This window comes from Miniopterus natalensis, chromosome 17 (genome assembly GCF_054644295.1).
Source record: "Miniopterus natalensis isolate mMinNat1 chromosome 17, mMinNat1.hap1, whole genome shotgun sequence".
NCBI classification, from domain to species: domain Eukaryota; kingdom Metazoa; phylum Chordata; class Mammalia; order Chiroptera; family Miniopteridae; genus Miniopterus; species Miniopterus natalensis.
In genome coordinates, this window is record NC_142097.1 from 36,342,076 (window position 1) to 36,367,590 (window position 25,515).

At 52.3% G+C, this 25,515-nt stretch overlaps 2 protein-coding genes across 7 annotated transcripts in view; one reads left to right on the forward strand and one right to left on the reverse strand.

The window, feature by feature from the left end:
* The window catches only part of TANC2 (tetratricopeptide repeat, ankyrin repeat and coiled-coil containing 2), a 205,023-nt gene extending 196,491 nt beyond the window's left edge, over positions 1-8,532 (forward strand). For all 6 annotated transcript variants that reach the window (XM_087826279.1, XM_087826280.1, XM_087826281.1 and 3 more), the window contains one exon: positions 1,094-8,532. In XM_087826279.1, the coding sequence (XP_087682405.1) occupies positions 1,094-3,047 (1,954 nt within the window). In that variant the 3' untranslated portion in view covers positions 3,048-8,532. The remainder of the gene's footprint in view (positions 1-1,093) is intronic.
* Positions 8,533-11,322: 2,790 nt separating this feature from the next.
* CYB561 (cytochrome b561) lies at positions 11,323-22,461 on the reverse strand. Its single transcript, XM_087826285.1, has 6 exons — positions 22,201-22,461; positions 14,961-15,178; positions 14,430-14,528; positions 14,158-14,261; positions 13,495-13,652; positions 11,323-13,332 (listed from the first exon to the last, which is right to left on the reverse strand). Exons 2-6 carry the CDS (start codon positions 15,163-15,165, stop codon positions 13,140-13,142), a joined length of 759 nt encoding a protein of 252 aa, XP_087682411.1. The 5' UTR covers positions 15,166-15,178; positions 22,201-22,461; the 3' UTR covers positions 11,323-13,139.
* Positions 22,462-25,515: the final 3,054 nt, after the last annotated feature.

The window sequence follows — 25,515 nt, forward strand, 5'->3', positions numbered from 1 at the left end:
GGCATCAAACCTCCTTCTTACCTAACCCCCTAATCCACACCACATACTCATGGAGACAGGAGGTCCTTGCTGCCAGGATTGAGATGACCCATGAGAAACTCCATCCCTCATGCCCATCTGCTGTGGTTTGGCCAGTGGGCAGGAAAGGCCCCAGAAAGACCTAGAACCTGCCATCAGTGATCTTTGGATAACTTGTCACTGTCTTTGATGCCTCCTGCCCAGCATCCCGTCCTTCCCCCAAACTTCCTGGGAAAGAACTGCTTCAGGTTCACTGATATGACCAGGGCCAGGATATGGTCCTAAAAATCAAACCCAGGGTAAGTCCAGTGACGACAGTGGCAGTAATGTTTGTCGTTACCAGCTGGGGTAGCAAAGCTCTTCAGAAGCTTGACTATCAAATTATCTTACCCACTGGATAATTCCTTTCCCACAATGCCAATTGCTCCTTTTCTGGGCAGTATTAATAGAGAGGATGGGAATATCTCTGACAGTTCATGTCCTCATTTATAAATTAGAAACTGAGCTGCCTAGTCAGCAAGCTTAAACCTTCCCAGCTTCAGTGTAGCGGAATGGAGGTGCAATAGTACTGTGTGGGATGAGGGGTAGAAAGGGCAGAGGACAGGGTTCTTGCCCAGGAGGGAACAGGCCTGAAACTTGGAGCCAAAATATCAAGAATATAAAGAAAAAATTCTGGATTTTTAAATATTATAGTTACTATTTTGTTCCTAAGCTAATTGACAGTGACCCTGTAAATGACAACCCCACCCAACCCTCATCCTGCCTGGTGTGCATTTGGTCACTAAGAGAATCTTCCTGAAGGGCCTGGCTGGACTGACAGAATGGGGACATTTCTCCACTAACCCCAGAGAGGCCAGAAGGAAGATGGAGGCAGAACAGGTTAGGGAATCATTCTGGACTCTTCTAGAATGACAGCCTACCTGTTTCCTTCCTTATAAATCAAACGAAACCAAAAACCCCCAACTCCCACAGATGCTACCACAGTTCTCTGAAATAGCGACTATGTTCTCAGCTCTGGGTGATTCCTGTTGATTCAGAATAACTCCAGTTCCTTTGTTTACATTTTGTCAAGCAGACAGTTTGCAGCAGCCTTAGAGGACCTGAACGAGGCCATCAAGCTGTGTCCAAACAACCGTGAGATCCAGAGACTTCTGATGCGAGTGGAAGAGGAGTGTAGACAGATGCAGCAGCAGCAGCAGCAGCCACCACAGCCACCTCAGCAGCAGCTACCGGAAGAAACAGAACCTGAACCACAGCATGAAGATATATACTCTGTGCAAGACATATTCGAGGAAGAGTACCTGGAACAGGATGTTGAGAATGTTTCCATCGGCCTCCAGACAGAAGCACGGCCCAGCCAGGGGCTCCCAATCATCCAGAGCCCACCCTCCTCTCCAGCCCATAGGGACTCTGCTTACATCTCTAGCTCACCGCTTGGCTCTCACCAGGTTTTTGACTTCAGGTCCAATAGTTCTGTAGGTTCTCCCACTAGACAGAGCTATCAGTCCACCTCACCTGCTCTTTCTCCAACTCACCAGAACTCTCATTACAGGCCTAGTCCACCACACACTTCCCCAGCTCATCAGGGTGGATCTTACCGCTTTAGCCCTCCTCCTGTGGGAGGGCAGGGCAAAGAATACCCAAGCCCTCCCCCTTCCCCTCTCCGTAGAGGCCCTCAGTATCGGGCCAGCCCTCCAGCTGAAAGCATGAGTGTCTATAGAGCCCAGTCTGGCTCACCCGTGCGCTATCAGCAAGAAACAAATGTTAGTCAGCTTCCTGGCAGACCAAAATCTCCATTATCCAAAATGGCCCAGCGGCCCTACCAGATGCCCCAGCTTCCTGTGGCAGTTCCCCAGCAAGGGCTCAGGCTACAGCCTGCTAAGGCCCAGATTGTGAGAAGCAACCAGCCTAGCTCTGCTGTTCATTCAAGCACTGTCATCTCCACAGGGGCCTATGGTCAAGTAGCCCACTCAATGGCTAGTAAATACCAGTCTTCACAAGGAGACATAGGAGTAAGTCAGAGCCGGTTGGTTTATCAAGGGTCAATTGGGGGGATTGTGGGGGATGGGAGGCCTGTGCAGCATGTCCAGGCCAGTCTGAGCGCAGGCGCCATCTGTCAGCATGGAGGGCTGACCAAAGAAGACCTTCCCCAGCGACCTTCCTCAGCGTATCGAGGTGGCATGAGATACAGCCAGACACCACAGATTGGACGTAGCCAGTCCGCATCCTATTACCCAGTCTGTCACTCAAAACTAGATCTGGAACGTTCCTCTAGCCAACTAGGTTCCCCTGATGTGTCCCATCTAATCAGAAGACCTATTGGTGTCAACCCTAATGAAATCAAGCCCCATCCTCCAACTCCCAGGCCACTGCTGCACTCCCAGAGCGTAGGCCTTCGCTTCTCTCCATCTAGCAATAGTATCTCATCCACCTCCAACCTAACTCCTACCTTCCGGCCATCATCCTCGATTCAACAGATGGAGATCCCACTAAAACCGGCATATGATAGGTCATGTGATGAGCTGTCTCCAGTGTCTCCCACTCAGGGAGGTTACCCCAGTGAGCCCACCCGATCCAGGACCACACCATTCATGGGGATCATAGATAAAACGGCCCGGACTCAACAGTACCCCCACCTCCACCAGCAGAATCGGACCTGGGCAGTGTCATCAGTGGATACCGTTCTCAGCCCCACGTCTCCAGGCAACTTGCCTCAGCCTGAGTCCTTCAGCCCACCATCATCCATCAGCAACATTGCCTTTTATAACAAAACCAACAATGCACAGAATGGCCATTTACTGGAGGACGATTATTACAGCCCCCATGGGATGCTGGCAAATGGGTCCCGCGGAGACCTCTTAGAGAGAGTCAGCCAGGCCTCCTCATACCCCGATGTGAAGGTGGCTCGGACCCTCCCTGTGGCTCAGGCATACCAGGACAACCTGTACCGGCAGTTATCCCGGGACTCTCGACAAGGGCAGACATCCCCTATCAAACCAAAGAGACCATTTGTGGAGTCTAATGTTTAAAAGACGTTTGTTGGAGTGAGACCCATATGTTTTCACTGCACATTTTCAGGCTTGGTTTCCACATTTGAGGTAGTTCCCTAGCTTAATTTCTCATGTAGTTTCTGTGTGGTGTTCAGAGGTGGCAGCCCACATGCTGAAATCCTTTGCATGCAGCCAACTGGGAAGCTGGCCTTCGTGAGCCAGGACTTCAGTTTCTCTTGTCTGTGCCCCAGCCACATGCTCTCTCCCTCTCTTCAGACACCATCGAGGAGATTGTTGCGCCGTGTGCTTTAACCCAGGGAGATCAGACACACTGGTCAGCTTTTTCCAGGAGACAATCGCTTTCACTGATGTTCTTGTGTAAATGTCTTTCTCCTTTTTTACAAAAATAAGATGTTTTTGTCCGTTTTCTTCTAGGAACTTTAGAAAGAGTGTGATGCCCCTTCACCTTGGCGTTCTTATCCAGTGTTATCCAAATAGCCAGCCCCAGTACATTCTTGTGCCATGATCTCCTCCCTGGACTGCCAGCTCCCTGCAGTCGCCAGGTCTTGAATGTTCATTTAGACTTTTGCTGGTCTTCCTGTGGGGGTAAAAGGATCAAGGAGAAAGAGAAGAAATAAGTCTGTTTAATTGGAAGAGAAAAAAAACAATGTAATTATTTGAGATGCCACTACATTGATTGTCCAAGAAGCATTTTTAGGAACATTTTAAAAGCCAGCCTTTTAAATATTTTGGTCAGCCAAGAAAATTGGACGAGAATCATGGATATTTTTAAGTAATTCACTGAAAATTATTCTTTAGATGTTTAGCCAACAATTAACCATTAAAAACTACTGATTTTCCATGGGTGAGGGAGGGAATAAATAAGTACATAAAAAGAAAGAGAGAAGGAAAGACTGCTCTGGATTCTCACTAAAAGGCTGTAGAAAATCTTTGGAGAAATCTCCCTTTTAGATCCTGATGTGCCACTGAGCATCATGTTCCACAAAAAGTAAACTCTTCTGAAGATTGGCCCTTGCAATAATTCTGTTAGGTGGATCTTCACCTGGAGCTAGACTTTTCTCTACTGGCCCTCTTTTAAAACCCAGATAGTATTTAGTGAAGAAATTGTTCCTTTGAGAAGGACATTGAATTCTCATGGGACTGAAAGACTTATTCCCAGAGTTTGCACCCAGGGCCATTGCAGGCCGTGCCAGATATTGTCTAATTCCATTTTGAAATCCATAGTTTCATTATTATTTCTTTTTTTTTTTTTTTTAGGTAGGAGTGCTTAGGGAATGATATTTGAAAACCGGGCACTGTAGAGTGTCTCAGGGTGAAGAAGGCCCCCTTTCAGCCTGCATGAGGCACATGAGATAGCAGGTCTTCTGATCCAGGCACCCTCCACACAAGTGTCTCATGGTTGCTTGATAAGCTGTCCTCTGAGTGACTGAGGCCAGCACAGGATGGGTGGCGAGAACACTGAAAGCCAAAGCCTTAGCACAGGCCTGGTACTCAGTGCTTATCAGTTATTCAAGTTTAACATACTAAACAACTCAAACTCAACAGGAGAATTCGTTCTCTGTTGTTAGAAATCACTCTGCTCATCATAAAGGGCTACAGGAAGGGCAGTTTCCTGAATAAAAATCCAGATGGGGTCAGACTAGTTTGCAATAGTAAGTGTCCTCTGAAAGCATCACTCAAACATGGGGAGCATGAAGTTGAGACCAGAAACACTTCTTTACTAGTTTAGATTCTGCCAAATAGGTGGACCCCTCCACCCCCAAGCCTGAAATAGGCCAGGACTTGTCCCTGTGCTAGAAGCGAACAGCTGGGCTAATTCAAGACCCAGACTCTTCCCACTCTGATGCTGCAGGACTGTCTGCTCAACTAGAGCAGAGCAGGCATCAGTGTCTCTCAAGAAGATGAAATGTACACATCAGCACAGCCTGCAGCTGGGAGCCCGGCAGCCTCTCACTCCCTCTTTGTCCAGGTTTTAATCCTATTGGGCTTTTTGCATCTTACCCCTTTTTAATCACCTCTCGCTGAGGAGCTGCTGCTACATTTTGAAAAATTTCTCAGTGTCTATTAGAAAAGTGCCCCTGCTTATTTGGAACACAACACATAACACCTGTACTCACCTGTCTAGGTGGGTGAACAGGTCCTGTGGTTTTATAAATATGCCACTTATGCCACTTCTCCCCAGGGTCTCTCGGTTTTCCAGGATAAACAGGAGATTTTAGGGTCTATGCCTTATTGGCCAGAACACCAGTGTTGACTGTCAGAATGCATTTCTTTTTAGCCATTGGAAGAGGGAGTGAATATCACTACTGGGCGCCAGTTCTTGACTACAAAATGCCAACTGGACCTATTGGAGAGTTCTTCCTGGTAAGCAGACTGCCTGTGCCCTGTTTTGCTACTCCACTGCCATGGGATGACCTTAGTACTGTACCTTAGAGTTGCCCCTCTCCCCGCAGCATTTGCTGAATCGATGTCTGGCTTCAGGTGAGGGGAAATTTTTCATATGAAACCAGTAAGTTCCTCTCACCCAATTCACATCACCCTGGAATGGAGACGGTGGTGGCAAACTTCAGCTTATAGGTTTTTCACCAAATTGTACGTTCCGTTCACCCAGAATTCTTGCACTAATGGGTTTTCATCACATCATGTCTATAAATGGGTGCACTTTACTGTTTGAATTTGTAATTAATACTGGATATTTAAGTGTGAGTAATGTCTTCATTAGAAAATAGCAAAACCGCTCTTGTCTTTTAGTGTATTTTTCAAGAAAAAGAAATCAAGCAGTGGATCACAACATTTATAGCACAAGAAATAACTTGTATATAAGCATCAAAAGAGTAAGAATTTTTAAATACAAAAAATATTTGCAGTGATTTTAAAGTGCTTTTCCAGCAATGCTCTTAGGGACTCCTGAGACATGGTTACTTTATTTACTGGATCAGTAAGGCACACAATTAACAATTAAAAATTAATGTTTATTTACAAAGTAAAGGGAAAACCTGTGTAACATGAGAATTTGGCATGGACAAAATGGAGACCATTTTGTATCTGCTGTTGTATCTCGTCCAGGTTGCAGACGTGCACTATTAAAAGTCCCTAGTTAATAGAGCACAAGCCCTTCTTGCTCTCCCATGTGCCCTCTCTTTAGATGTGTTTAACTTAAACTCGAAGGCTCAGGAAAATTCCATGAATTAGAATCGTGTACAGTACCCCAGGTCATCATCCAGAGATACAACTTTGCTGATTTCGTTAAGCCTGGATTACTAGACACTTTTCCTAAATTATCGTAAACAGAACAGCTTAGAGAAAGGTATTCTCAGTCCTTATATTGTATAGTAGTTTATGAATCCCTCTCTAAATATTGGTATTTTTGTATTCCAGAGATGTACCCAATAGAAAAATTAATCAGTATCTAATTTAATATCCTTAAGTATTTTCCTTAGATTTTAGTCATAGACATTGGGTTCTGTGGACGTCAACTTGCTTCACCACACTTTACCACTAGGTGTCACTGTGGCTCTGCACCAGGCTTGTCTGGTAGCAAAGAAGGGCAGGATCTCCTCTTGAAGGGCTGCTTCCAGGGCAGCAGGCAGGCCCTAGGTTCTGAGGGTTCAGGAAGGAGAGCGCAAAGGTCTGGAATGGGGTCTTCACACATCTGTGCCAGTTGTGAGGATGAGCTCTTTGGACCTCCAGCCAGGCAGGGGCTGGGAGGAGGCCGACTAGAACTCCCTTGCTCTGGTGGGTGGATGGGTACACAGGACCCTTTCTTCCCCATGAGCACCCGTCTCCCTTCCTCTTCGCCTCCAATTTTTATAACTCCAGAGGGGTCACAGTGGATGGTTTGATTCAAAGATAGTTATTTTTCTACTGCAGAAATGCCTTGGACAAAACCAGGTGGTCTCTGAATCTGCTACAAAATGGAACAGGCTTCCTGGGGGGGGGGGGGTCAGGATGTACCTACCCCTGTCCCAGCCTCCCCGGCCCTGCCTGTCTGTCCCTGGGCTGCCCCGTTGTGTGCTGTGGGAGGTGTGGCTTTTTCTCCTTTTCCTTTAGGAATCCCACTGACCATCCACCATGACTAACAGTGAACAAAGGGCTTAGGGTAAGAGCTACCTACAAAGACGTGTCATGGAACCTTCACCATGCAATGCCTTGAACTCAGCTCTGGCTGCTCCCAAGAAGGTGGCTGGCTGGGAGCCTGGACACAAGCACAACGGGGCTGGTGGAGCCATGTGCAGAGCTACTTGAATCACCACTGGGTCTTCATCAACTCCTTTTATCACAGACCACTCAAGGGCTGAAGTGTTGGTAACCTGCATTTCGGTGTCCAATGCCTCACAGCAGCTGAACCACCCTGAGATGCTTGTGGCCACGTGATGGCCACAGTCAGAGCTTTGAAAGTCAGTACCAAATGAACGCATAATTGGACACCAAAAATCAAGTGTTACTTTCATGTTTCCTCACCCATATCATCTCATTTTTCCTGCTGACTCTGATCTCTCCACTAAGCTGACCTGTCAGGTTTTAGCTGGATGCGTATAGATGCAGCCCAGCATCACTTGTGTTTTTTCAGACAGACCTACTCTGTGGAAAGGAAGGAGCCTAGTTGCTTTGTTTCTCTAGCACTTGCCAGCTGGATTTTTCTTTTGCCTAATCATTAGCCAGAACACCTCATTAGGGGGACTAGACTCAATCCCTTCTGCCCCCCGGGACCAGACAGAGAATCAATTCTGGAAAACTCAGTACTTGAACGTACCTGCCTTATTGTGTACCAACTAAACTGGAAAAAAAAAGTTAGACATGCTGGCTCCAGATCTCCACTTCATTGGCGGTTATTTTGGAAGTCTGTAAGTTACACCTCCTGTTCCGGTGGTTTCTTCATTTTGTCTTGTTTTTCCTTCGGCTGATTCCTGCTGAGTGGGGCCGGTTCCTCGTCAGGCTCAGGGCAGGTGCCGTTCTCAGGCATGGCCTCCCTTCCATATAGCACAGCATCTTTGTCTCTGTTCTGTCTCCTCCAAATCCAGGATGATTTTAATTAGTACAGACATGTACAGTCTACAATTAAAGAGTGATTTGTACTAATATGATTTTGATTCTTCCTCTTTGCTGTCCTTTCAAGACACTTGCTGGAAAAAGCTTTAATGCACTTGGTTTTCCTTTAGGTTTTCTATACTCAGATGTAAAGGACTCTCTGTACAGTATATTATCCAGTGCATGTTTGTTCTCGATCCTGATATATTGAACACCACACAGTTGTGAACTCGTGCTGTGGGGATGCCCCACACCCAACAGAGGCATCTAGCCCCCTGTGTATAAGGAAAGGCATTTTCCTTTGCTGTACTTGCTTGAGCAGTTATATTGTCTGTACATGTGAGCTGTGTGAGATAGATGTGAAAAGTTAAGTGAATGCATTTTCCTGCCCATGTATACAGATCGCCATCTGTAAAATGAACTGTATGTATGAAAGCAAATGTACTTATTTATAAATGGGTAACACTTGGAAAAACATGGCGTTGTGGTGCTTTCTCCTTCCGTTACAATACCTCTCCAGGGAGCTGGCTCTTGCTAACCCTCACTGAGGGCTACGGTGCCGAGGAAGCACCCCGAGGATGACTTTGGCAGGTTAAGGTGAAGGCCAAATACATGATGATTTGGTTGGTCTCTTGTGGGACATACAGACTCACCCCTTCAGGCTTTGTTCACTCATTGAAGTGATTGAGCACCTCCTCAGAGCTGGACACTGTCATAGGCACTTGAGAACTACGGACATGAAAGCCTGAAGGCCTATCAGCGAGGCTCACTGCAGTTGAGAAAGGGAGGCATTTTCTTCACTGGAAGAGTTTGTCTCCAGCCACACCAAGGGTGTACTGACCTCTAGTTTCATTTGAGTAGCAGAAGCTGCACCCAGTCCAGCTTCCATAGCACAACCCAAGGCTGAGGTGGACTGCCAGAGCTGTTGGGTTTAGAGATTGTATGCCCAAGAGTGGGGGGCAGCCCTAGCTGTAGTTCCCGAGGCTAACGGTCAGTGCTGGAAGCCCACTGCTTTATATTTCCTTCAGAGATCTGGCCGGAAATTCCAGCCCTGCCATGTAGAGAGCTAGGCAGCTGCATTGTGAAGGGAGAGTACAGATTTCCTGAAACTGGCTGGAGACTCGATATCTTGTTTAAAGTGTCCAGCACTGAATCCTGCCACCTTTCCTGCCTAGCTGCTACCTCTGTTTACTTCAGGGACAAGCAAGGAAGGAGACCACTTCCTGTAGACTCCAGATTGTGCTGAACAAACATGCCTGCTGGGTAACCACATCCATCCCCCCCCACACACACCCCAAACGACCAAAGCTGGAAGCAGCAGCACTCCAGGTAGCACAGCCCTCCCAGCCTGGACACCAGAGCTGTTTGAAGAGGAGAGGACTCCAGAAGGAATCACGTGCTTTATCTGAAAACCATTCCCTGGCAGCTCCTGTTAGCTCATTAAAAATCAAAAATGGGTAAGTGATTGACACCCCGCCCCCCAAAAGTGATTTTTAGGGATTCCTGGGGCATTGGAAGAAAGATGAAAGGTAGTGATTCCTAAAAAGCTAATTCTTAGAAAGGAATTTTCCCTGAACCTGACTAAAAAAATAGCAGTGGCAAACAGCAAAACAAGTTCGTTGTGGTGTCCTAGAAGTCCCCCATCAGGCCGTATTCCCCTAGTTATTTCCATTCCCTGGCAGGCGCCCTTCACCTCCTTGTGGCTCCATGCACTGTTGTGCTGCTGAGCTCGGGCAAGAGGTAACCAGACCCCCTTCCACAGGCACAGACTGAGGGGCGGCGGTCATCCTCTTTCAGCTTTAAAAATGGAAGCTGGAGGAGTCTGGAGAAATTTGGAAACAGTCCTTCTGTTTCCAGGAACAAGGATGGGGCATTCATCGCAAGTGTATTGTGTCTGGAAGGCCCCAGGATAAAAAGGGAAGTAGGTCCTACAGAAGAGAGAGTGCTCCGAGTCCATTCTGATGAGCTGTTCTCAAGATGCCCGTTATGTCCCTGACACTGTGGTAGGGACTTGGCATGTGGTCTCTAATTTTTTCCTCACATAACCTCTGACAGATGGCATCATTCTCTCCAAAACGCAAATAAGGAAGTGGATCCCAAGAGCTTGTATTGCTTGACTCGGGCAAGGGTGGGACTGAATCAGACCTGCCTGCGGTTTCCCCTGTGCTGTGCTGCCCCCTCCTCAGAAGGGCTAACCAAGAGGAGCAACCAACCTGAACAATAGCGAAGGAGCAGGCAGCGGGTCAAGACGGAAGCTTGGAAAATGCTACTTCATGCTCCTTTGGAGAAACAACTGAGCCAAGGTCAAGATGAATCACATTGGCACCTCTAGGGGTTCCAAACCCCGTGAGAAGGTGCAGGAGTAACACTCTGGAGGGAGATGCGTCATCCTGTCCAGGATCGTTTGAATGTTCACAGACACAGAAACCCTTAAGACTCAGAGGCTCTCACAAAGGTCAGAGGGGGACGGCACACTCACAGTCAAGGTGCCCTGCCCTCGCCCAGAGAGCCAGTGGCCCTGACCTTGACTGAGATTAGCTGTGATGTGTTGAGCACCGTGATTTGCACGCTTTTGAGCAAATGAAGATCCACATAGAAGCCTCTATTCAGGAGAAAGACTCTATAGATGCATAAAGCAAAGACCTCTCCAGCTCTGGCTCATGTTAGAAACCAGACACCACACTGAAATAAAGGAAATGTTAGGAAGATTCTTTACCGAATCGGAGGATTTGCTGTAGGATCCCGGTAAAGAGTGGGCCCCCTGGCTAAGTTTTGGAGTCATTTTAAGTGCAGTGCTTTTCAGGAGCACAGGGTGTGTCCGGTGAGATCCCTCCCAGCGTTCCCATAAACACATCTGCTGAACCTTACGAATGGATCTCAAGTGGAACCTCGGCTTGTTCTCAAAGTTTGCTCCTCCTCTTAAGGAATAAAAGAGACATATTTTAAGAAGCAAATGGTTAATGAAATACTGGGAGAAACTTCTTGCCAAGGCCCTACAGCTTCACCGTCCAGGCCATTCTCTTGGGGGTGAGAAAAGGGTTTCTCTAACCACGTGGAAGAGCCTCCCCACCGGTCCAGAGACCGGACAGTTATAGGCTGTTTCAGAGCCTGTGCTGATCGATATCACTAGTCTCTTACCCTCTGTGCCCAGCCTGGGGATATTCTATTTCTCTCCACCCCCACAGAACTACCTTCATGTACCTCACTCTGCTAAAAGCACTGGCTCCTTCTATTGTCACAATAAATGACGGTAAAAGGTGAGACATCTGCTGTAGACATTTATTAAATCACCTGTTGCATCAACACTACATTGTATTTCACAAAAGACAGGCCACAGGCAAGATAATATAAACCACCATGGATCAGCTTTCGGGGGTTTTTTGGCTCCTTAATCACCCAAAATACACTTTGGCAAACAGACTGGTTTACAGACTTTTCTTGCAAATCCGAAGTTCTGTTTCTCTGTATAGCATTAGTGCAGGGGAGATACAATTTCCTTTGGTAATTTGTCTAAGGTGGAGTTTTCTTACATGTAAACATTTGATGACACAAGCGTGTGCCAGGTGATGAAAGAATTGATGACGCCCACCCCACCCCCTGCAGAGCGCCCAATCTAAACGGGCCAACACCCTCATCCAGGCAAGCTGCTGGGGAGATGGGAGGGGATGGGCCTGGGCAGCCCTGCAGGGGAAGCCACTGGACCACAGCCACCTGCTGAGAAGTGGAATTGCTGAAGCAGGACCCACGGCAAACGCAGAGTATTAGAAATCTGAGCAGTACAGGAGACTAGCCCCTTTCTCTAAGGCAGCATGTAGCTGTGAAGAAGGCAACCATTAAAAAAACAACACGATAGATTTGGAAATGTTATTAATTTCTTCATTTAAGTAAACTGTGTCTGTCTCAAACTGTGTCATGCTCCTCAAAGCCCAGAAAATGAACAAAACAAGGAGAGAGCACTCGCCAAGTCCAAGAAGCACAAGATCCATGTTCTAATCACGTTATTTCTAAACTGACGCCAAGCAGTGACTCAGCGAACAACATAACACACATATGAGGTCGGGGATTAATGTGATTCCGACTCGGCCCCAGCTTCCTGCAGAGATGGGCCTGGAAGGTAAGGGCAGGTGAGGCTGTCCTAACAGAAGCAGGCAGCCCCCATCTTCCCCATCGAAGGGGAAAGGGGACAGGAGTAGCAGCTTTTCCTTTTTTATAAAAAAGGTGCCCTCAGCCTCTGGTCAGAGCTGGCTCGTGAGGACGGGGACAATGGGAGCTACAGGCTGAGCTGCAAGGTAAGCCCCACCCAACAGCCTACGCAGGGGGCATCTCCTTCCTCTTCCCTCCTCAGCTGCCCTCAGCTGCCAAGGGGTAGGTCTGTCTGAAGTCCTGTATCCCATCCCCTCTCCCAGCAAAGCCATTCTGGGGCTAAGGAGTTAAAGAAAGGGAAGGCTCAAGTGCACAGTTGGGCCAAAGCCACATCTCTGGAGCTTCCCAGGGGCCAGTCCCTCCCCTCTCCAGGGGGGTCCCACTCTGAACACCAACATAGTTTACACATAATATCACTTGCTCCTCTGCCAAGGGCCAGACCCATTCAGACCACGTGTCACCCAGGCTAGCGGGACTCCTAGTTTGAATTCAGTTACACAAAGCAAGCCCTGGCTTTGCCAGGCCTGTCGCTGAGGCCCAGGTTTCTCCCACAACCCTAGGACTTGGCCTAGAGTGGGGGAGCCGCTCTCCGTCTCCTTTAAGGGCCTGAGCTTCAGCAACCAGGCCTGACCACCCAAACACCTACCCTAAGCTCCATTTGAGGGGGCGATGGGGACAACAGGGGCAGGGTCTGCGCATGACTAACAAGACACTAAAGCAGCAGCAAGGAGGGGGAAGCAGAGGCAGCCAAGCCCTACACCCCAGAAATCATTGCTCCAAGAGGCACACTGTCCCTACACTCCTCACCCCCTCCCCCAGCATCCCAGGAGCCAGGAATCCTGAAGGCAGCCTCGAGGCTATACAGAGACACCTGTCAGAACCGAACCTGAGGAAGCCCCACAGCCAAGCCCCTCCATCCCCGCAGGACCAGAGAGCCTGTCACTGGGAGCCGGGGCTGTCGCCCTCCGTCAGCGTCTTGAAGTCCATGGAGAGCGCTTGTTCTTCGGCCTGGGGGGGCCGCTTCCAGTCTGCCCGGGTCAAGATATAGAGCACGACCAGCGCGAAGCCAGCCAGCAACAGGCCCAGCACGTTGGCCAGGACACCCTCGGGCTCGAACGTGCTGTACTTGGCCCTGCAGGGTCAGGTAGAAGGGGGAAGTCACCCACGGGGTCACCATTTGGCCACATGCCTTTCACACCTGAGCCAGAAAGATGCCTGGGTCCAACCCCAGCCCTTCCAACCCCCACCCAGAGAGAAAACCACTGTGAGGGGTCCAGGGGGGCCGGACACTCACCCAAGTTTAAACAGCAGTGCCTCCTTCAGGCCCAGCAGGGCTGTGCCCACAGAGAGGAGGAAGATGGAGGCGCCAAAGAAGATGTGCTGAGGGCGATAGCGGCTCCGCAGAGAAAATGAAGCTCCAGGGAACAGGAAGAAGCTGAAGCCCACCAGCCACTAGAAGGAAAGGTGAGGTGGGGCCTGAGCTGGCCATTTTCAGACCAATCTGGGGACACCTGAGCCGGCTGCAAACCCCTCCACCCACCCGCTGGTTTCCTCCACCTTAGGAGTGGTGGGTAGAGGCGGGGGAGTAGCACTAGGCACTTATGGGAAAGGTCCTGGCCTGAGGCCTGGTCTCCTTCATCATTCCTGTCCCCTTGGAAGCCCAGGCCTGTGGCCAAATTGTGTGGGTGTCAGCTAGAAGGGCGCCGGGATCTAAGGCCCCCTCGCCTATGAAATCCTGGCTTGTACCCCTCAGAATCTGAAAGCAGCATCCAGCTGTGCTAAGAACCTCTTTCACCTGTGGGCACACACCCTGGAAAATGGGTCCTTCTGTGGCACATGCGCTATTTTAGCCCCTTCCTCCTCTCTCCTCTGCCCTCCCTACCCCTGGCTTCCCCCCGGCACTCACCCCCACCCCCTGCCCCCTGCCTCCCCCTCATCTGTGGGGCTGAAAGATCACCTGCACAAAGTAGAGAGTGAAGACCAGGATGCCACACCAGCTGTGCAAGCTGTACAGGTCAGTGTAGCCCTTCTTCCGGTGGTAGTCAAACACCGCCACCAGGCCTGGACCAGAGACAGGGGCCAAGTGAGGACAGGCTGATGGGGGAGGGAGTGAGGGAGGTGAGCCAAGAGAAACCTAACTAGCTGGGACTTCTGGGCTCGGTCCCAGCACCCAGTGTCCCCACCGGGATGCCTGGAAGGCGGGGAGAGAAGGCTGTGCCAGGAACTCACCCACCAGCGCGATGATGAAGGCGAAGCCATGCAGCAGCCCATGCAGGACTTTGGTTGTGCGCTTGGCCTCGTTCCTGAAGACGCGGTAAACCAGCAGGGCTACGGAGTGAGAAAGGGAGAGGGCCCTCTCACCGAGCGCCAGGCCTCCCTGCCAGGGCAGCAGGAGACACACCTCGGCTGGGAGGTGATCTGGGTCAAAGGCTTGTCCTGGTCCCCCAGGGACCAGCCGGGGCCCTCAGACCATGTGTGCCCCACCCAACCAACAGCTGGGCCTCCTCTCTGTGAAGCACACACAACCTTGGGTGCTCCTTATTGAAGCAGGAGGTGAAAGAGCTGGGACAAGTTGGAAAGAAGGTGCCAACCACCAACATCAGGGAGCCTGTTTGGATTCCCAGTGTCCCCAGGCTCCAAGCCAACTTCCTTCTTTGACTGTCTTTTCTAGAATCTTAGCTCTAACAGCAAGAGACCTCAGGGGTGATCGGGTCACAGAACACTTCTTTCAGGAGGTGCTCCAGGGAGCTCAGGACTCACCATCTCCCTGCAGGAAGACCAGGCCTATGACCATGCAGAGGGAGTGCACGTTAAACTGCAGGGCGCTCTCCCAGGCAATGCCTCCCCGGTACAGACCGAGCCAGGCCCCAGTCACAGCCACCACAGTCAGGCCCAGCAGCTGGGAGAAAGCCACGCAGCAGGGCAGCCCTCCCAAGCTGGGGCTGGGGCTGGCGCGGCTCTCCATGCTGAGGCGTTGGCTGCAGGGAAGACAAGAGGTCAGAGGGGTCACCCACAACCTCCAAATGACATAGCCAAGGTCCCCCAAGGCCCGCCCCTGCCACCTCCCTCTCCACCTGGCTGCCCTACTTGGAGATGCCCGAGTTCCACATGCAAAGATGGTGCAAGTAAAGGTCCTACAAATTCTGGGGAGAGCAGGAGGGCCCCATCCTGTGCTTTACTTTGCTTCCTGAGGTCCAGGGTTTTCTCAGGTGGGGTTCACAGGGGAAATACAAAGAAGTGAGCAAATCCCTTAAAGGTACAGGGTTAGTCATGTCTTTTTCTTCCAGGTGCATCATCTTGCCCACCCCCAGGCCAGGCCACAGCCCCGGAAAAGTGCTCAGACCCCTATGCCTGGTGGGCCTGGGGGACAGGAGCAGCCAGCAGCCTTTCTCCCTTCCCGCCTCTTCCCCCTCCCACCTAGGGCATGGTGGACCTGCACTCCTCCCTCAGGTAAGGTTTCCAAAACTGAAGGCCCCAGAAATGAGAGACCTGGGAGGTGAGGCCCACTGTCAGAACTCACGGGTGTTCCATGCACATCACTGAACTCATAGCATCCAGTAAGAGAGTAGGTGTGTCACTGTCTCCATTTCAGACAGGGAAACGGCAGCTCGGGGGTGGGGAAAGCCTTGCTCTGGGGGCCTCAAGGGGGTGTTTCCTGGCTCCTCTACCTAGTCCCCCCCGTCCCTGTGTTTCCACAGCCTCACCCGGGTCATGATGGCCTCGTGCCAGCTCTTCACCAGAATCTGCTGGTTCTCCTGACACTGGGCCCAGCCTGGCCTGTACACCCCGGAGATGGGAGGGGAGAGGGAGGTGATGAACAGCACGGCATCCGCTCACTTTACCAAGGTGCTGGCACAGGGCAGAGCACTCAGCTTCCCCTCCCTAGACGGCTGCCCATGTCCCCACTGGCCTGTCCCCACTGGCCTGGCCTCTCCCAGCAGCAGGGAAAACATCCTGCTTCTCCTTCATTTTTAGCAGAGGGTGACAGCTAAGCAGAGACAAATCTAGGGGTCACCCCTCTAACCAAGCACTCTCTCTATCCTTCCTGCTAAAGACTAGTTCCCAGTCGGCCCAGCCTTGTCCTCCTGATGACTGGGCTGTCTTCACCCCACTTCTCTGCCATGCTGACAACTGTTGCCAACTCTGCCATTAAAAGGGGAGGGGGTATAATAATTCACACTCCTATAGTAAAATACAGATAAGCAAGAAGAAAACTACAAAAAAATCAGCATTTTGATTTACATCCTTCTAGATTCGTTTTATAGAAAAAAGATCACACCAATTCCTAACCGGCTTTTTTTTTTTAAATCCTCACCTGAGGACACGCTTTTATTGATCTCAGAGAGAGAGGGAGGGAGAGAGAGAGCCATCGATATGAGAGAGGAGCATAGATCGGCTGCCTCCCACATGAACCCCGACTGGGGATGGAATCCACGGCCTTTTGGTGCAGGGGATGATGCTCCTACCAACCGAGCGCCCAGCCAGGGCTGACCTGCTTTTTTAACTTAATGAGAGATTGTGCACATCTGTTCACTAGGGAGACTGAGCTGGGCCCCGGCGTTTCACTAAATAGACACTACGTGATCATCTTTGCACACCTGCCTAATGAATTCCTGACTGGAGAAATGGGATCCTGAGGCAAGGGCTGGGGTCTTTTATAGATTTTTGGTACATCCCATGAAATCATCTTTCAGAAACACTCCCATGGTGGGCAGGAAGCCCTGGCCGACAGCCAGCCCCCGTCTGGAACTCTTGCCTCTGTCCTTATTTGTCATCTCTACACTGGTGACTCCTAAACCTAGTGCCAGTTTTGTCCTGCCCCCCAAAATCAAACCCCATTTCTCACTGTCCACTAACCTCTCTACCTGGACAGCCTCAAACACTTCAAACTCAGCCCATCCGAAGTCACACTCCTTTCCTGACCTGCCAAGTGGCCAGTGCACTGTTCTTCTCCTAGTCCCAGCGCAGTCAGGCCACCGAGTCCTGAGGGTTCTCCCCCAGGCCTCTTGCCATCCTGGCCATCTTCACTGTCACCACCCAAGCCAGGGCACAGAGCTTCTGCCCCATCTCTCTACCCTCTGCAGTCTGTCCGACCCAGCACACAAACAGCAGCTCACTCCCAGCCAGTGAAATGCCAGCTCCACACATGATCCTCGCTCGGTCGGTGTCCACCTGCAGCCCAAGTCCACTCGGGAGACTGTCAGTGGTCCCGGCTCTAACAACACAACCTGTGTTATTCCAGCCACCTTATTCCCCTGCCCCTCCTCCACTTCCCCAGCCCACCCTCCCCTATGACCTGAAATAGGCATTGCATTCATCACTGTCCCCTCCATGTCCCCAAGGCTGGCCTGGAGCTCGCTTACCCTTGTTGGTGTCCTGCCCTATGTGCTCCTGCGGGCCTCTCTGCTGAACCCCCGTGAGCTCGGGAAGGCAGGGAGGACGTCACTCTTCCCTGTCCTCGGGGATCTGATGCCTTGCACGACTCCAATGGGAAAACGTACTGAAGAGAAATGCTGTCCTCTCCTTTATTAGATTCACCCCCAGAGAGCCCGGGGCTGTCAGAATCTGATTAGCTCTGAATTAGGAAGGGCAGCAGGGACCTGCTCTGCCTCATGGGCCTGCCACTTCTTCCGGCCAAGTGGGATGAATAGCAAGGACAGAGTGGGAACTCAGGGTGGCAAGGGACTGTCGCCCCAGGACCTCAGAGCCACTCAGTGGTGGGGCTAGTCAGAGCCAGTTTTATTCTCGACCAACTGGTTTCCTAAGGAGACAGGCATGAGACAGGCAGAAATGAGAGTGGAGTGGAGGTGCTGGTGGAGGGGAGATGCGTGCTTGTGTTTACGGGGAGGATGGGACTTCCTGACTAGGGAACCACTACTCTGTCCTCAGCACCTCCCCCATCTTCCCATTTAATCTTTGAAGTAACACTATGATAATAGTATTATCCCAATTTGAGGGGTGAAATTGGGGCTCAAAAAAGATAAATGACATGCCCAAAATTAGCAGCAGCAGTAGCTGCTCAGCTCCATTGTTCGTTGAGCACTTCCCATATGCCAGACACACTGCTAGAGGCTGGAACCGTAAGGGTGAGTCCCTGCCTTCAAGGTGCTCGAGGATAAGTTGCAGGGCAGGTACAGATTTTAAAGTGAAGGGCGGTAAGAATTCAAGCCACGGGTTAAACTCAGGCCTCCAAGAGCACCTCCCACTATACACAGGGGAGAGCACCTCCCTCCTTGGGTTGATTTTCTGTTTGTGGTGTGACTTTGCTCATTCCAATGCCCAGTCACTAGGATAGAGCTGTGTGCTTTCATCCCGGATCTGAATGGGTGCTTGCCAAGGAAGGTGCTTTGAAGCAGGGCTCCAAGGCAGTCTTTCCCCTCCCACGCCAGTCCTCCCGTGTCGTCCTCATGCCTGGGGGAGCCATGCTCCCAAGGCAGTTTACACCCACATCACATGAGCACTGGTGTCCCCTGTGGGCTCTCTTGGAAGAATGCTGCAGGGCGGGAGCAGAAGGGTAAGACAGGAGGGCAAGATCTTCACGTCAAATGCCCTCCTGGTCCACATGGGCCCCTGGTAACTAGGCATCCAGGAGGAAGCCAGAGATAAAGAATGACCTTTGGAATTATGGAGGCCCATGCTGTATCCCCCGCCCCCTTCCAATTTGAGTGTGATTCTAAGCCCAGGTAGGAGGGGTGTCAGGAAAACTCATACCAAGCAAGACCAGCCTTAGCTCTGGCAGGCCTGTGCCTTGCCACCTACAGGTGACCTCACAGTAAGATCTAAGCATGAAAATCCGGATTTACGAAAAAGACAGGTAACAAGTTGTCCTGTGCTTTATAGACAGTGAGTTGAAAGATTCCTTCAGCAACGGCATTTCCCCTTTATTTATTTGGTTCAACAAAACTGTCAACTAATCTTTGCTGAAGGAGGGGCTGCTTCTGATGCTGGGGCATCAGAGGAGACATTTCAATGAGGCTAGGTGGAACCCAACCTACCCACAAACACGTCTGCATTTGAAACCTTGAAGTCATTTGAGATGCGCTCCCTAGTAAGCAAATGTCTTAGGCTCCTGCTCTTTCACTGCCCAGTCTGGACAGCAAGAACACTCTCTTGCCCTTCCTTCCTAACTGGGTTGACCCCCCAGAACTCTGGCCATTCTTGGGCCTCCTGTGTTCCCAGGGTGGAAATATGGACAGCAGCTTCAAGGGCCTGAAGGCAGACACTCTCCATCCCAAAAGTTCCCTTTGCCCAGGAGACAAGTCTTGAAACCAGAGGGGGCTCATGTGGCACCTCATATGGCCACTGTCCTTCCTCTATCCAAGCACAAGTTATGGGTGACAGATCTCTGGCAGCTCCTGAAACAGTCACTCCTCCCCTCCCACACCCACCAGAGTCAGACTCCACTTAATGAAATCAACAGGGACAAGAGCCACCCGCAGGGCTGGAACGTGCTGGGCATCACGCTCCCTCTCCATGCTCACTGTTTCATTAAAAGATCATCGGGCCTAATCTCATTGTGGGGACCAGACACTGCACAAGTCCTACAGCTTGGCTACTGCCCTCCTTATCAACAGCAGGAGTTTAATTGAGTTAGAATAGATTGTGTTGGGGGTGGGGCTAGATCCTTTCTTGATGGGTAAGGGGGGGGGGGAAGCCCAATTGCCCTAGAATGTCCTAGAATATGCTGAAAGAGGCAAAAATGAGGACTGAGCTGCTAGGCAGGGCACTTTCTTACTACCCTACATCCCAGTAGCCCCAGGAAGAAGGCAGAGCTGGAAGGCAGACACTGAGCCCAGTTCTCCATTAGGTATAGGAGACTAGTGCCAGGGCTCCCATTACTTGTAGGGCTCCCCCCTAAAAAAGTTTCAATTTCTGTTAAAATCAGGAGAAAAAATAAAATTGGGGGGTTGAAGAAAACGTTTTAATTTTTAATCCAGCCTAGATTATATTTGTCTTTAGACCAACACAGTCATAAAATATCATATTTATTGTCATTTTTATGGAGGAAGAGGTCCACGAAGGCAAAAGTGCCCAGGGGCCATGCAAGTCACAGGGCAGCCCTGGTCAGACACGTGATTTCAGAGCCGGAGCCGGCCGGCCGTTTCTGACTGTGCTCCAGGCAAGCAAGGCTCTGAGGCAGCTTCCTCACCCATAAGGCAGGAGGATACTGAAACACACTTGACTGAAGCGAAGATTAAGTGGACTCTGTCTGTACCCGTGCCCAGCACAGTGCCTGCCACACAGTAGGCATTCCGTCCATAGCAATCTAACAAAAACTGTCTGGTCTTAATAGGGTCACATATCAAAAGCTGTTGACACACGAAGTTTGGGGCTACAGAGAGCCAGTGGCAGCGGACAGCAAGACCCCCTCTAATAAATCCATATTCCCCTCTGTCCATCATCAGCTCTCCACTGAGGAGAACCCCCTCGATCTGGGGTGACTGCTCCATCAACGCCTTCTACTGCCAAACCATCCCAAGCTCTGCCTGCCAAGGGAAGGTGGCAGGGCAGGGAAGCAGAGGGACAAGGAGGGTGGTTCCACTCTGGGTTCCAGAAGCTCCTCCTACATGGGGATGAGGTTGTAGTGGCCCCTTCTCTGTATGGGGCTCACCTTGATATTTACAAGTTGCCTCAATCCAGTTTCACAAGAGAAAGCAAGGTATCTGCAAGAAGGTGGCAAAGCTTTTTTTTTTTTTTTTACTCTGAAAATACAGGAACAGAATTGAGGGTCCTGAGATGGAGTTTCATTTAATAAGTCTTAGAAAATCCTCAAAGGCCACCAAGGTAGAATGAATGAGAGGAGAGGGGCAACCAGTAGGGGAAGGTCTTGAGAGGGGTGCCAGCCTCTGAGGACCTGTCGGACTCCAGGGTCCACATGGATCTCTCTCTGGTGGTGCCTGGGGGGGAAAGGGCAAGCGGAGCTGGGGGTGGGGGGTGGCCCTGCCATCCCCTGGGGTGTCCAAGATGTAGCTCAGTTCTGCACCCTCGCACCCACAGTTCAGGGCCCAGCAAAGTCAGGATTTCCCAAGTGAGTAACTCCTACTTTTACACCAAGAAGCTGAGGAGGTTAGAGAAAAGCAAGGAAGGGGTCTAGACACATAAGCCCTGCACCAGGGGAAAGACAGGCTGTGTGGGAGGCACCAATTCGGTTTCAGGTTTCAAAAGACCAGTCGTGGCAAATGGTGGTTGATTCACTTCTCCCTGGCTTACACCGTCTTTCTACCCTGGCCATGGAGCATGGCAAAATATTAGCCACAGGCCCATAGACAAACCTCGGGTCACCTGCCCTTCCATTCTAACTCCCGCAGACTCCGCACAGAGGAAGTCCCGGGCCGAAGGCTGGCCGCTCAGGAAGGAGCCGGACAAGCTCTTTAACCTCGGGCCTGGCCAGGTGTTAGCCGAGCTGGGGAAGCGGGCGACGTGAGAGACAGGTGTGGCGGCAGGTGAGGCAGAGAAAGGCTCGCTGCGGCTCCGGGAGCCTGGCCCGTTCCCCGGGCGCGGTCCCGGCGCCTGGGCCCGGCGTCCCTCCCCCACCCGGCCACCCGAGCGCACACCTGGGCCCGGCGTCCCTCCCCCACCCGGCCACCCGAACGCACACCTGGGCCCGGGGTCCCTCCCCCACCCGGCCACCCGAACGCACACCTGGGCCCGGCGTCCCTCCCCCACCCGGCCACCCGAGCGCACACCTGGGCCCGGGGTCCCTCCCCCACCCGGCCACCCCAGCGCACACCTGGGCCCGGCGTCCCTCCCTCACCCCGGCACCCGAGCGCACACCTGGGCCCGGCGTCCCTCCCTCACCCCGGCACCCGAGCGCACACCTGGGCCCGGCGTCCCTCCCCCACCCGGCCACCCCAGCGCACACCTGGGCCCGGCGTCCCTCCCTCACCCCGGCACCCGAGCGCACACCTGGGCCCCGGGTCCCTCCCTCCCCCCCCGCCGCACACGCCCCCTCCCCCGCTCCGCGCCGCGCCCCGCTCCCCCACCGACCCGGGCCGCCTACCTGGCCCGGCGCAGCGCCCCGAGCTCGTCCCGGCCGCGCCGCCCACCAGACCACGAGCTCCCGGCGCCGCGCCCCGGCCGCTCTGCCGGTTCCGCGAGTCGCGCCGCCCTCGGTGCCACGGCGTCTCCATGGCGACCGGGCGGTGACAGCGGCGGGTTGGCCGCGCCGCAGACAGCGCGACTGAGGTCAAGCCCGGGGTCGCGGGGGGGCCCCGGCGCATCCCCGCCCTCCGGGCAGGGCGTGGCCCCCAAGGGTCCCCCAATCTCGGGACAGGGTCGTGTCACATCCGGGTCCAAACCTGGACGAGGCAGGGGCTGCGGCACAGGGCGCTGGGGGGGGGGGGGGGAGAACCGAGGAGGCGACCACGTGACCCGGCCTCCGGACCCCAGCGCGGGTAACCTTTCAAATCCGGGCCTCGCGACCTGGCTCGCGGGGTCTTGTACGTTCGGGGGCGCGTGGGGACCTGACCCTGACCCGACTCCCCGGCTGTGGGCCAGGCTGGGGGATGGGCGGGGCCCAGGCGTGGGGAGGGGGGTGCGGGCCAGCAGCGCGGCCGCCTCGGCCTGGCCTCCGGGCCTCCGGGTCTCCGCGCTCCCAGGTTTCCTCCCTCCCTCCTCCCCCGCCTCGGCTCCCTCCTCGCCCCGCCCCGCCCCGGTGGCAGGTGGCCACTAGGTGTCAGACACGGCCCGGGCCTTGGCCCGCGTCGCAGCCTGGAGAAAGGAGATGTCACTACAGGAAAGCTGGGCACCCCCCGTTCCCTGGCGCGCGTGCACACACACACACACACACACACACACACACACACGAGATAACGTTTTCCCCTCTCCCCAAGCCAGGGGCCTTTGCCTGAGACAGACTAGACTACCCAACCCCCAGGCCAACCAGCCTAAGGGTACAAATCAGTCCTTACCAGCCTCTCATGAAAGCCTAGAGAGGAGGGGCTCAGGCCAAGGTTAGGGGCCAGCAGCCCCGGTCCAGGTTCTTTTCCAGGAAATGCTGTGAGTACATAACAAGTCCAGCACAGACTTCCTACAAGCTCAGAACAAAGGCCTTTTCTTGTTGAATGCCTGGCAAGACTCCCCACGGGCCTGGGGGTAAGAGGGAAATAGGGTTTCCTTCCCTGAACACATAAATGAGCCTCAGCAAAGGGACACCCCTCCCCAACCTGCCCCCAGCACTGTGGGCTTCCCATGGGCATTGGCCAAAGGTTCCCGGAAGGCCCTGGCCAGAGCGGGCCTTAAGAGAGAACACACTTTCAAGCACATGGCAAACCGCCCAAGGATGCTCACAGCACAAACACAGCTGCCTCCCTCAGAGGGACCAAGCTTAACCCCTCCATGAACATAAACTTTGTTGGGGTAGCTTTCCAGTTGGAGGGAGTTCATGGACATTTTAAATTAAGAAACAGCTTCCTTAGGGTGCCAACAGGCAAGCAGCAGGCAACAATGCCTTGTGAGTTGAATGTGGAGCTGAGCCATTTCTGGGGTGGGCAGAGCGCAGAGGAGCAGAGGCTCCCTGGGAACTCCATGTGAGTGCCCCCAGCCCCTTCCAGAGCCAGGAGAGAGGCTCCTGCTGAGGTGGGATTGGGCCCTTTAGGTCCTTCCTCCCCCACCCCCCTACCCCCCACGGCCATGCAGCCCCTTTAGGAGGGAGAACACACCCTGCCAGCCGTCTTAGCTCTCAGGGCTCATGGCTCCACCCAGTCATTTCAAAGAGCAGGTGATTCCACCAAACTGCAGTCAAGCACCAGGATCCGTGGCCTTGCCCCTGTTACCAAAATCCCCAACCCAGGATGGCAAACACTCACTCTCCCTCCCTGCTCCCTCCATGCTGCTGAGGCTTCTGCCTTGGAAGCTCCTACATCTGGGGTGGGCTGGGCAAGGAGAGCAGCTCAAGGGCCCTTCTTGGGGACCTAGGATGTAGCCCAGGACATTTTCTAAGTAAACTCCTCCCCTCACACACTCACAAACCTACACTAGCCCTTAGGTTTTCAGACTCACGAAGTTCATCCCCACCTCTCCTTTGGAATGCCCCCGCCACCCCATCATTTGGCTCATTCCTTCAAATCTCAGCTCTGAACATCCCCTCCTCAGAAAGACCTTCCCTGCCCACCCAGTCCAGTAGCTGAGGTCTGGGTTGAGATGCAAGGAGATACCCCAGAATAAGTGCACTAGTGACAGCTCTGGGAAACTATGCCTGGCACTCACCCTGTTCTTTGGCCAAAGCATTTAGGGAGCAGGAAGGAGCAAGACAGTGAGCAGAATGTACCATGTAAACAGGACCTCAGGTCCCCCAGCACCTGGCTAATCATATCTGCCCTTGCCAAGGTTATGCAATTTAGAAAGAAGGAAAAATCCAGGAGGCCCAGTTAAATTTAAATTTTATATTTTTTGGCGTAAATATGCCCCACATGTTACATGTAATATACTAAAAATGTATTTGTCATTTATCTGAAATTTAAATCTGAGTGTCCTGTATTTTATCTGGCAATCCTGCCCTTTGTCCTGTGTGGGGAGGACAGGAAAGAGGCATCCTAACCATTGTGGCCCCTCGAAGCACGGCTTCCCCACCCCCAGCAGACAGAAACACCCAGCACACTCCTGTTGGGCACGTGCTTCGGGCAGAGGCCTTCACCTCGGGCTGCAGAGAATACAGGTGGCATAGGAGATGGGTCCCCAGTCCTAAATCCCTGTAAGATGCAAAGACACAGAATTCATTCACTCTTTACAGCAGTTTTATCAAGTCCCTTCCATGTGCCAAGTGCTGGGCAACATGGGGATATAATGAATGTGACAGGGACAGCCATATTCTCTCAGGACTAAAGAGTCAGCCGGGCCAGGCATGGCTCAGGGGTTGAGCATTGACCTAGGATCCAGGCAATCAGGATTCAATTCCTGGTGAGGGCACTAGCCCAGTTTGTGGGCTCGATCAGTGACTCTCTCATCATTGATGTTTCTCTCTCTCTCTCTGTCTCCTTTCCTCTCTCTGAAATCAATAAAAAAGGTATATTTAAAAATAAAGAGTCAGCACATAAAAAGGGTGCTTAACCCAGATATGAGGGTCAGGGAAGGCTCCTGGGGCGTGTGGCATAGAATCATAGACCTGCAGGACTCCCTGGGGTTAAGCTGGCAAAGGGACAGCAGGGAGTGGGCAGGAGTGTTCCTGGCCAAAGAAACTGTTAAGCCCCAAGAGCACCCTGGCCTGGTAGCTCAGCTGGTTTGAGCGTTGTCTCATTACACCAAGATTCAGTCCCGGGTTAGGGCACATACAGGAGTCAACCAATGAATGTATCAATAAGTGGAAAAACAAATTGTT